Source organism: Myotis brandtii, unplaced genomic scaffold (genome assembly GCF_000412655.1).
Source record: "Myotis brandtii unplaced genomic scaffold, ASM41265v1 scaffold305, whole genome shotgun sequence".
NCBI classification, from domain to species: Eukaryota; Metazoa; Chordata; class Mammalia; order Chiroptera; family Vespertilionidae; genus Myotis; species Myotis brandtii.
In genome coordinates this window covers 98,641-111,880 of record NW_005361652.1, presented here as the reverse complement: position 1 = coordinate 111,880, position 13,240 = coordinate 98,641, and the positions used below count along the sequence as shown (strand labels likewise).

The 13,240-nt window shown below is 33.9% G+C and overlaps 1 protein-coding gene across 5 annotated transcripts in view; it reads right to left on the bottom strand.

Annotated features, from left to right (window-relative positions):
* RBM41 (RNA binding motif protein 41) overlaps window positions 1-13,240 on the bottom strand; it is an 88,676-nt gene that overhangs the window by 14,670 nt on the left and 60,766 nt on the right. For 4 of the 5 annotated variants that reach the window (XM_014542582.1, XM_005869857.2, XM_014542585.1 and 1 more), the window contains one exon: window positions 8,711-9,114. In XM_014542582.1, coding sequence (XP_014398068.1) covers window positions 8,711-9,114 — 404 coding nt within the window. Of the gene's footprint in view, window positions 1-4,498; window positions 6,369-8,710; window positions 9,115-13,240 lie in introns of those variants that run through there. The other variant, XM_014542583.1, reaches the window with a different exon arrangement.

Here is a 13,240-nt window from a genome sequence, read left to right as displayed (position 1 = left end):
ATCATTTACAAGCAATGGGAAGGATTTTAAAGGAAGGAAAATGGGTGCCACATCAACTGAAGGAAAGACAAATGGAAAACTGAAAAGTCATAAGTAAAATGTTGCTTCAACGGCATAAAAGAAAGTCTTTTTTGCATCGAATTGTGACTGGCGATGAAAAGTGGATTTATTTTGAGAATCCCAAACGCACAAAATCATGGGTTGATCCAGGTCAACCAACAACATCGACTGCAAGGCCAAATCGCTTTGGGAAGAAGACAATGCTCTGCGTTTGGTGGGATCAGGAAGGGGTGGTGAATTATGAGCTTCTAAAACCAGGTGAAAGCATTAATACTATCGCTACCGACAACAAATAATCAATTTGAACCATGCTTTGATTGCAAAACGACCAGAATGGGCCAGAAGACACGGCCAAGTAATTTTGGCTTCATGATGATGCACCATCACACCCTTCAAAAACAGTTAAAGACACGTTAAAAGTTCTTGCCTGGGAAGTATTAACCCACCCGCTGTAATCACCAGACCTCGCTCCTTCAGATTACCACTTGTTCCGATTGATGGCACACGCACTTTCTGAGCAGCACTTCAAAACAGAAGAAGAAGTGGAAAATTGGGTCTCTGAATGGTTTGCCTCAAAACAAGAAAAGTTCTATTGGGATGGTATCCACAAATTACCTGAAAGATGGGGGAAATGTGTAGCTAGTGATGGACATTACTTTGAATAAAGCACTTTTGATGTTTCTCTTGAAATTATAGTGTTTTCTTTGATTACAAAATCCGAATTATTAAGTGGTACACATTATGTATGTAATCATCCATATATTAAGTTAAACATGAATTCATAATGATGTCTCCAACTATAAACCATTACCACATGGATCATTTTAGTTTTCTCCCATTGCTTATCTATAAATTCCAAGGGTGAGAAACCTGGCTTCACCATCTGCCATTCATTTACTTAATTGCTCCATTTCATTATACAGGTATAACAATATCAGAATTGTTAACCTGTACCCCCATGTTACAAAATCTTATCATCTAGGGTACAGTGATTATGTACTGTTCTGTTTACCTCTCTGTTGCTTCCACATTCCACACAGTTCCAAAGATACTTAGGTCAGCACCCTTTCCCCCATTGCTTCATATACAGTGGGGCCTTGACTTACGAGTGTCCCGACTAACGAGTTTTTTGAGATACCAGCTGTCTCTCGGCCGATTTTTTGCATTGAGTTGATAGAGTAATTTGAGTTAACGAGCTCCTTAACGAGCTTGGTCTCGGAACAAATTAAACTCGTAAGTCAAGGCCCCATTGCATTTGTAACAGATTCTCTTGTCACAATCTGCATTTTTTCCTGAGGTTCTCTAACCTCCTAAATGATTTTAAAAATATTTGTATACATCAAAGGTCATTCTTCGTGCTGTACAGTATTATGGGTTTTGACAAATGCATGTCTTGTATCCACTATTACATTATCATACAGAATAATTTTACTGCCCTAAAAATCCTCTGTCTCTGTACTTCATCTATTCCTCTGTCCCCCACGTCCCCCAGAGTCCTGGCAATCATCAATCATTTATCGTCACTATAGTTTTGTGTTTACTAAAGTGTCACATAACTGGAATAAACAATAAGCAGTCTTTTCATATTGGCTTCTTTCACTTATTAAAATGCATTTATAGTCCCTCTATGTCTTTATTGTAGTTTGACAGCTCATTTCTTTGTATTGCTGAATTATATTCCATTGTATAGATGTAGCACAGGTGAATGGAAACAGAAGAACATCTTGATTGCAAGTTTTTGGTAATTATGAATAAAACTGCTATGAACATTCACATGCTGGGTTTTGTATAAATATAGGTTTTCAAATCAATTGCAGTAAATAACTAGAAGCGCAATTACTAGATCATATGGTAAAACAATGTTTCGCTTTGTCATAGGCTGTCAAACTAACTTCCAAAGAGATTGTGTCATGTTGTATTCTCACCAGCAATGAATAAGAGTACCTGTTGCTCAGCATCCTCAATAGCATTTGGGACTGTCAATTTTATTGTGATTGTTAGTCATTCTAATAGGTGTATAATGGCATCTCATTATTGTTTTATTTTGCAGTTTCCTGATGACAAATGATGGTGAGCTCCTTTGTATATGCTTATTTGACATGTAAATACCTTCTTTGGGGAGGTGTCTGTTCTTTTGCCCATTTTTAATTGGGTAGTTCATCTTATTACTGTTGAGTTTTAGAAGACCTTTTTATATTTTGGATACACGTCCTTTATTAGACATGTGTTTTGAAGATATTTTCTTCCAGTCTGTGGCATATTTTTTTTCTCTTAAAAGTATCTTTCACATAGAAGTTTATAATTTTAATGAAGTCTGATTTATCAAACTTTTTTCTCTCATAAATCATATTTTTTGTTGTATCTATAAATACATCACCAAACACAAGGTCATTTAGATTTTTCTCGTTTTCTTCTAGAAGTTTTATGGTATTTTTTTACATTTGTATCTACAATCTATTTTACAGTTAATTTTTTTGAAGATTGCAAAATCTGTGTCTAGATTCATTTTTTAAAATGCTGATATCCAGTTGTTGCAGCACAATTTGATGAAAAGACTATCCTTTCTCCATTTAATTGCCTCTGTTCCCTTGTCAAAGATCAGTTCACTATATTAGTGTGAATCTATGTCTGTAGTCTTTATTCTGCCCAATTGATCTATGCATCTTTTTTCACCTGCACTGGATTACTTGATTACAGTAAGCCTTAAAGTTGAGTACTGTCAGCCCTTCAACTTTGTTGTTCTTCAGTATTGTATTAGATATTCTGGACCTTTTCATTTCCTAGAAACTTAGAATCAATGTGTCTATATCCACAAAATAGCTTGCTGGGATTTTGGTGAGACTGGAAAATCTACATATCAATTTGGGAAAATTGACATCTTAACAATATTAGGTTGTCCAATCCATAAACACAGGACATCTCTGCATTTATTTAGATCTTTTTTAAAAACTATCTTTTTATTGTTTTTTAGATAGAAAGGAAGAGAGAGGGAGATAGAAACATCAGTGAGAGAGAAACATCAATGGGCTGATTTCTGCACACCCCCTCCTGGGGATCAAGCCAGTGACCCGGGCATGCGCCCTGATTGGGAAACAAACAGGGGACCTCTTGGTCCATGGGATGACGCTCAATCCATTGAGCCACACCGGCTAGGCTTATTTAGAGCTTTAAGTTTTCAGTAGGGTTTTGTAATTTTCTGCATACAGATCCTGTATAAATTTTGTTAGATCTATACCTAATTATTTAACTATATTCAGTCCTATTGTAAATAGTATTGTTTGTATTTCGCTATCAATGGTTCATTTCTTGGTTTACAGGAAAACAATAGACTTTTATATATAAACCTTGTATCCTCCAAGTACACTGTACTTATTTATTAGTTCCAGAAATTGTTTTAGGTTTACTGTTTGGGATTTTCAGTATAGACATACATGTCATCTATGAACAAAGACAGTTTTACATTTTCCTTTCCAATATGTGTGCTTTTTATTTCCTTTTCTTATTTTATTTCACTAGCTAGCATTTCCAGTACAGTATTTTAAAAAGTGGGAAGAGGAGGTATCTATCTATTCCATGTTTCTGATCAAAGGGGAACACATCCAGTTTCTCATCATTAAGTATGATGTTAGCTGTAGGGTTTGTAGATATTCTTTTCCAAGTTGAGGATGTTCCTCTCTATTCCTAGTTTGCTGAGAGATTTTTTTCATTAATGGGTGTTGAATTTTGTCAAGTACTTTTTCTACAGCAATTGAAATAATGACATAATTATTTTTCTTTAGTCTGTTGATGTGGTATATTATATTAACTAAGTTTCAAACTGTTGAACCAGCCTTGGATACCTGGAATAAATCCCACTTGTTCATAATATAGAATTCTTTTGATATCGTGTTGGATTTCATTTCCTAATATTTTGATTTTTAAATAAAAGTATCTCAATCAACTATTCTGACTTTCCTAATATTTATGATTTTTACATCTATGCTCATGAGAGAGACTGGTCTGTAATTATTATTTTTTAAAAATTGTAATATCTTCATCTGGTTTTGGTATTAAGCTAATGCCGGCCCTCATAAAACAAGTCAGAAAATGTTCCCTTTGCTTCTATTTTCTGGGAAAGATTGTAGAGAATGAGTATCATTTTATATGATTCCATTTTTACCCCTCTAGTAGCATATCAATTAGACTTCTATTTATAATTTTTAGTGGTTGCCCTAGAATTTGCCATATACATTTATAACTAATCTAAGTCCACGCTCAATTAACACTATACCAGTTCACAGGTAGTGCAGATATCTTATAATAGTATACTAAATACAAATTCCTCCCTCCTATACCTTATAACATTCCTGCCATTTATTTCACTTATCTATATGCTATAATTACCTAACACAATGCTATTATTATTTTGAACAGTTATCTTTTAGATCACTTAAAATAAAAAATTTCACCTTCAGATATTCCATTTTTAAGCTCTTCCTTTCTTTATAGGAATCTGATTTTCTAACCTATATTATTTTCCTTCTCTCTGAAGAACTTAATTTTTTTTTTCTTGCAAGGCAGGTTTACTGGCAACAAATTCCCTGTTTCTGTTTGTCTGATAAAATCTTTATTTTTCCTTCACTTTTGAAGGATATTTTTTCTGGATACAGAACTCTAGCTAGGTGGGGTTCCCCCCACCCAATACTTTAAATATTAAATATTTGACACCACTATCTTCTTGTTTGCATGGTTTCTGATGAGAAATCCAATGCGATTGTTATCTTTGTTTCTCTATAGACAAAGTGGTTTTCTTCTGGCTGTTTTCAAGATTTTCTCTGTCTTCGGTATTTGCACATGATATGCTTAGCTGTTTTTTGCTTTGGTAGTTATCCTGCTTGGTGTTCTCTGCTCAAATCCTGTATCAGTGGTCTGGTAATTTTGAAAAATTCCCAGCCATCATTACTTCAAAAATTTCTTCTGTTCCTTTTTCTCTTATCCTTCTGGTATTCCAATAATGTGTATGTTACACCTTTTAAAATTGTCCCATAGTTCTTGGACATTAGTTCCATTTTTTAAGTCTTTTTTTCTTTGCATTTTAGTCTGGGTTGTTTGTACTGACATGTCTTCAAGCTTACTGATTCTTTCCTTGGCCATACCAAGTATACTAATGAGCCTATCAAAGTGTTATTCCTATTATAGTGCTTTTTATTTCTACCATCTCCTTTTAATTATTTCTTTGAGTTTCTATTTCTGTTTACTTGACCTGTTTTTGCATATTGTGTACTATTTCTAATAGACTCTTTAGCATTTAATTATGTTAAATTCTATAAATGTAATCATTCCAAAACTTGAGCCATATCTGACTTTGGTTCTGATGCTTGTTTTGTCTCTTGAAACTGTTTTTTCTTTTACCATGCCTTACAATTTCTTCTATGTTGAAAGTCAAACATGATGTATAACATAATAGGATCTGAGGTAAACAGGCTGTTAGCGTGATTTTTTTGTTAATCTTGCCAGGCGTTGGGCTGTGTTTAATGTTTACTCTAGCTGTAGGTGTCACAGGTTTCAATTTCTTGTAATGTCCTTGTTTTTGTTTCCCATGTTTTCTCTGGGTTTCCCTGAAAACTTTTTAGAGTCTGAGCCTTGCAGGTTTTTCAGCTGTACCATAGTTATTATCCTAAAGCCCTGTTGATGTGGTGGTAAGGTGTAGGGTAAGGGAAACATTCTGAAATTCTATAATTAAGCCTCAGTCTTTCAGTGTGCCTGGGTCCCTAGACTGTAATCTTCAGAAGTGTTTCACAGTTTTCTTTTTTTCTCTCTCTCAGATGGGACAGGAAGACCAGAGGGGCCTAAAGTAAGATGATTTCCCTTCTCCCATAGTGGAGAAGGGTTTGGTAAAATTGTTTCACATGTTGGATAGTCCTTTGTTCTGTAGAAGCTCTGGGTGTATTTCAAAATGATTACTTTTCTGCTCCCCATGCCAGGAACAGATTTTTTTCCTTGGCTCTTCAACTTGAGAACCTAGTGGGGTTCCTGGAGGTATTTATTGACTAATTTCAGAGGCACCATGGCTACCATATATGGTGCTTTTATGAATACTATCTGATTTATTACTAGCCAGGAACAGACTTTTTTCTTGGCTCTTCAAATTGAGAAACTGTTATGTTCAAACACTAATCTACACTCTGACTTAAGCAATTTGTCAAAGTTACCACTTAAGTATTCCTACCAGTTTATGGCTCCTGTGGCTTTCCGCTCCTAATAAGTAGATCTGGGCTGTGGTTCTCTTTAATTGCCTGTCTCTCCAAATTTCAGGGTTGCAGTTTGCCCTGTGAATTCAATGCTCTGATGGGCCCAAGAAAAAGTCATTGATTTTTTGTTTGTTCCACTGTTTTTCTTGTAAGACAGGAATGACAACTTCCAAGCACTTTGTATGTTAAAGTTGAAACCAGAAGTCTGAAACTGGCTTTTTTCATTCACATTATGTTTGTGAACTGCATCCACATTGATATCAGTAGTTATATTTTATTCATTTTCTCTACTGTACAGTATGCTATTTTATGACTATACCACGCTTTATCCATTCTCCTGCTGATGAACATGTATGCTGTCTACAAATAATGTTATAACGAGCATCCTTATAACATCTCCTAATGTGTATATGTAAGAATTCTTCTAGGACAGACACCTAGGAGTGGGACTGCTGATTTATACTGTATGAGCATCTCCCATTTTACCAGATATTGCCCCAATGTTCTTGAAAGTGGTTGTACTCATTTATATTCAGCCAGAAGCATATTAGCGTTTTTAGTGCTCCATATGTTCACCAGCACTTGGCACTGTCATGTCTTTATGCCAACATCCTGAGTGTTAAATGTTATCTCATTACAGTTTTATTTTGCATTTCTTTGATTACTAATGAGACTTTATAAGTTAATTGGCCATTCCTCTTCTTTTCTCTGTGAATTGCCTATTCATATCTTCTGACCATTTTTATTGGGTTGTCTATATTTTTTTCTTATTGATCTATAGGGAGGAATTTCCTTAAAGTGACTCCAAAAATGAAACCATCAAGTAAAATACTGATGATATGATTACATTAAAATGAAAGACTTCTGCTTAACGTAAGACATCAGAAGCAATGTTAAAATGATAAGCCACTCACTGAAATAATATATTTTCTAAATAAAAAAAAAATAGTTTGTATTCAGAATTTTAAAATAATCTCTATAAATAATATGAAAAACTAAACAACCAAATAATGGATAAAAAGGAACAGGCAACTCACAGAATGTTCCTGAAAGGCTAACAAATGCATGAATACATACATAATTTCACTGGAAATCACGAACATGCAAATTAAAACAATGAGATACCTTTCAAATACTATATTAGACTGGCAAAAATAAAGTCTAATACTACAAAGTCTTGGCAAGAATGTGGAAGAGATCTCTGAAATCCTGCTCACGGAGTTGAAGATATACATATCCTATATAGCACAGTAATTCTACTCCTAGGTATATAATCTATGATAGTGATTCTTAAAATGTCTCTCAGCAGCAATAGCATCTCCTGGGAACTTGTTGGACATGCAAATTCTCAGACCCTACTTCAGATCTACTGAATAAAAAATTCTGGGGACAGAGCCCAGCAATCTTCATTTTAACAAGCCTGCCAGGTGATTTTGGTACACACTAACATTTGATAATCACTGCAACAAAGCAATATTTTTTCCAACGTTTTGGACTAAGATCTATAGGAAGACATGCATTCTTGTCCCACACATGTCTATCCCCCCCTTCTCTCATGTGTGTGTACATACATATGTAAAACAAAACCTTCAATAAACAGAAACTACTCTTACTCTATAATATTGATATTTTCTATTCTATTCTGTTTCATTTCCTTAAAAAATTGCCGATTGTGACCTACTAATTGTACAATAATGTTTGTTGCAGAATTGAAAAGAAAATATCTTCAGGAAAATGGACAAATGAATTATACTATATTTCTACAATGGAATACATAGTTCCTTATAGCATTAGAAATAAATTTCAAAACATTATGTATATTGAGTTTAAAAAGCAAGTTATAGAAGGGTATGTAGAGCATGATTTTATCTATAGTTTAGAAATATGTAAAACTATATGTTGTTTATGAATATATAGCTATGTAGTAAGAATATAAAAAGATTATTTACAAGTTTACTTAGATATTTGCCAATTTCTCAAGACTTAGAGGGCCTGTGCTTCCACTTTGCTCTTAACTACCAGCATCTAAGTCATATGTTCCAAAGACTAGTTCCAAAGGCACCATGGCTATCAGATATGGAGGTCCTATGAATACTACCTGATTTATTACTAGCCTACGAAATTGGAGGTTACTTTCCCTTCAATTCAGGTCTTTTAGTAGGTTTGGAATAGAGTCTTTCAAGATTTCTTTAAAATTCTATAGGTACTTTAGGACCTTAGAAATGCACAAGGAACATCACAAGAAATATGCTACTTATATAGTATGCAGAGAAAGAATAGTGAAGGACAAGGAAAAACACGATCACTATACCTATGTCATAATTCTTTAGTATAATTAAAGTGAATTTAAAAGTATTACTTTAGGTAGAGGTAAATTAAAATGAAAACAACCCATGTTTTTGTCTTGGTTTAGCCTATACCTTGTTTGGCTCCCCTGGATTATATGAAGAAAACATAGGAATTTTTCGGATCTCTTCCTCTGACAAACGATTTCTCTGGATCTCATCTTCTGGGACAAATTCTATTGGCTGCGTCAGCTTCTTAGGCCCAGTCCAACACTGCTCAGGTGAATTATCAATAACTTTTGCCACATGAAGACTGGGACCTTTACCCTGTGCTGCCTGTTCTCCCTTGTCCTGGAGTAATGGCGGGTTCTCAGCTGTGTCACTATCTCCCACTGATGTAGCTGAGACCAGTGAGTGGGAAGCAAAGGGTTCACCTCTCATAAGTTGGAACTCTTCAAGACGTTTTTTCATTATCATCTCTTGGTAAAAATTTTCCAGGTTGTTCATGGGATCACCTTTGTTCTTCTTTTGGGGTTCATCTGGATTAAGACAAAGAGATAGGGAAGTTCTACAAAGCCTATCAATACAACCTTTGACAAATTAATTAAAATTAAATCTTCGATCTCAGATTTAGAAACTCTGCTGGGGCAGGTGTTTACAACCTGCAATAAATGACAATAGTATATAGCTATTTTATTACAGTGCATCTCAAGCAAGGCTGGAACTATGGTGAAGCAAGTGAGGCCCCTGGGGTACAAAACTTAAGGAGGTGCTCACTCTCAGGGTCATGCAAGTACATGCACTTAACTGATAAGGACATTTAAAAATGTAACCAGTATGGCATAATCACACTTCACAAAATTAATAATTCCTTAATATAATCTAATACCAAGTTCATATTGAAATGGTCCTGATTATCAAAAAGATATATTTTTACACTTGATTGTTTAACCCAGCCTTTGGCTGTTACATCTCTTAAGTCTCTTTTATTTTAAAACAGTACCCCTTCCTTCCCACCCCTCCAACCCATTTTTTACCCCATCCCATTGATTTATTAGAAGAACCATATTTGTTCACAGAACAAATTAATTTGATTGTTTTTCATGGTATTGTTTAATTTGTTCCTTAATCCCCTCCATTTCTTACAAACTGGCAGCTAAATATAGAGCTATTCTATCTAATACAGTATCCACTGGCCACGCAAACCTATTCAAATTAATCTTTTAAATGTCAGTTCCTCAGTTAAACTAGTCACATTTCGAATGCTCAACAGCCACCTGTGGCAAGTGGATACTATATTGGGCAAAAAAAGATAGAGACCATTTACATTATTATACAAGTTACATTGGGCAGTGCTGATTTAGAGGTATGATTAGATTCAGGTTTCATATTTTTAGGCAAGAATCCTCCACAGATGGTTGTATATTTCCTATTACATCAAAAGGCACATAATGTTTGGTGGTCCCATTTTTAGTGATGCTAAAATTGATCAGTGTGTTCAGGTGGTATTAGTCGGATCTCTCCATTATGAAATTTTCTCGCTCATCTTTCACCTAATGGGTTTTACATCCAGTGATGACTGCTGTCTAGATCTATTAATTTATTAAGAGTTGTGAAATGGAGCTCCCCTAATTCCACTATTTTTTTGTGTTTATTATTTAGAATTCTATAATAAACTTACCGTCATCAACTAGTTTCCCTATATACAGTTTATACAGGAAAGGCAGGATAAATGCATTATTTTCCCCATTATTTACCACTATGAGAGTAATGAGTTGGTACCTTACAAATTTCCAGTGGTGACCAATGATTATTTTTAGTATAATTGTGAGATCGTGTATTTTTATTACATTTGATGTGTTTCAATTAAATATAGTCATTATTCTTTTAGTGGTCAAATTATCCCACTTAGGGCCAGTAGGAGTCCTTTCAAATTGACTACTATAGTGCTTTTCAGTTTTCTGGCACAGCAAGATGTCCCAAGCTCATATTGCACATTTCCTGACTCAAACCTAAACTATTTTTCCAAGGACCCTTGGCTCCTTTTAATGGGGAATAGTATTTAAAAAGTATAATGTGTTGCTAGGTGTGTTCATTGCTGTTAAGTTGTTATTGCTTCTAGACATTTTCGGTGGACAAAACCAGGAAATTTTTTTAAAGAGAAAAAGAAATTATACTGGTATTTCCACTTCAAATGTAAGATTATAAGGTTTTTACTCAAACTTCTTGATTTTAGACTTGTATATCTCTTTTCACATATGCTTAAAATATTTGTTTTTTTAACATTAACAACATTATTTATTTGCTTTTTCTTATAATATATTTATAGAATTTTTAAATGTCAATAACAATACTAATATGAATATCAACAATGAAACTACTGAATAGAGATTTACATCTTTTTGCAGTTACCTTTATAATATATCCCATTAGGAATGTACAAATATTGTTTTAAAGTCATTTTAAGTAATTGTTTCCTCTGTATTTTTATGCTACCAACTTTTTTTATGGTTAGATTCATTTGCTTCAGGTTGTTCATGAATTTTAGGGATGGATGTTTCCCTTTTTGATTTTTAAATTATGCAAAAACATTTAAATAGGTGTAGAGTAAAAACTGTGTTATACAGTACCTTCACAGAAGTTTCACTTCCATCTCTGTCCCCTTCATCCCATTCCTTTCCTTCCCCATAAATAATAATTTTATTAGGTTTTGGCTTTATGGTTCCATTGATTCTTTTTTGAAAATATAAGCAAAGAAGCATATACACATATATATGTATATGTGTGTGTGTATATATGTATATATAGTATCCCAAAATGTATATACACATTTTGAATAATTATAAAGGCAGTGTTTATTAAAATACATTTCATTTTCAAAACTGAGCTATCAGTTGTTAAAGTATGTATACATTTTTTGGGGACACACACTATATATAATTCATTAGTTATACCCCTCTCCTACATAAACAGTAACTTACTATACACTATTGACAACTTACATTTATAAAATTTCTAAAATTGATTTGAGAGAGAGAGAGAGAGAGAGACTTGAATTGGTTGCCTCCTGCATGTGCCCTGACGGGATCAAACCCCCAACCTGGGTATGTATTCTGACCGGAAATTGAACCCGCCATTTTTGGTGTACAGGACGGCACTTCAACAACTTGAGCCACACCGGCCAGTGCACAACTTACTTCTTTGCACTTAATAATATATACTTTAGGTAACTCCATATTAATATGTAAAGCTCTTTCCCTTTCTTCTGATAGCTGTATAAATACTCCACTGTGTGGATGTACCATAGTTTATTCAACTATTCCCTACTGATGCACACTGGTATTATATCTTAGTCTTATTTGCTGTTATGAATAATGCCATGAAAAACAACCTTGTGCATATAGAATTTTGTATTTTTCCAGTACACTGTTGAAGTAGATTAAAAGAGGTGGCTTTGCTGAGACAAAGGATCAAATGTGTATGTAACTTTTCTCTATATTGCTAAATTCCACATTGTAGAAGTTGTGTTATTCTGCATTTACACCAGCAAGGTATAAGAACAGTATGGAAGGCTTCTTAAGTTCCCTAAAGCACTAACCATAAAAGAAAAATATTGACAAATTCAACTACATAAAAATAAATTAATCAACCATAAAAGAATTCAGGGAAATGCTAATTAAGAAGAAAATACTAAAAGAAAACTGCCATATTGGCAAAAAAATTAAAAAGAATGTCAATATCACATATCAGTGAGATTGTAAAGCAAACGAAACCCTCAGACATTGCTGGTAGGAATGTGCAACCATATTGCAAAGCACTATGACATTATTTACTAATGTGCAATAAATGCTCATAACATGACCCATTAATTCTACTCCTACATATTTACACTAGAAAAATTTGGGTATATGGTACCAGGGTACAACAATAACAATGGTTAGATCACTGGTATATATATAATGGCCTGAAACTAGCAAAAATACAAGTGTCGATTTAAGAAGAATCAACTATTAAATTGTAGTAAGATTATATAATGAAATATTACATTCCAATGAAAGTGAACATGAAGGGGGTGAAAATGGGAGATATCTGTAATACTATCAACAATAAAAAATATACTTTAAAAAAGTGAACAAATTTTAGCTACATATGATTAAGTAGATGAAATACCCTAATGTATACACTCAAAAATATATATATTTATTCAGTGACTATTATGATCCAGGAATTATTCTAGCTTTTTGAGAGACATCCATAAATAAAACAAAGATTTCTGCCTTCAGAGAGTTAAGTAAATTATATTAGAAGGCTATGGGGGGAGGTTATGAGGGGTTTGAAAAGAAAAAAATACAGCAATATAAGGGATGATAGAAAATGCTAAGAGATGGTGGTATTGGTGGCTGCAATTTTAATATTGGACTGGGTTGGTCTCATTGAGAGGGTAGCATTTAAGAGGAGACAATGAAAGTGAGGGAAGCTACATGCTGATATTAAAGTGAGGGTCCCAAGTATGTCTCAAAAATGTTAAAAAGTCTGAAATCATACGATGTGTTTTTCTAACCACAAACGAATCACATTTAGAGATCAACTACTAGAAGAAATCTGGGAAAACACAAATATTTGAAAATTAGACTACACACCTCAAAATAACCCATAGGCAAAGAA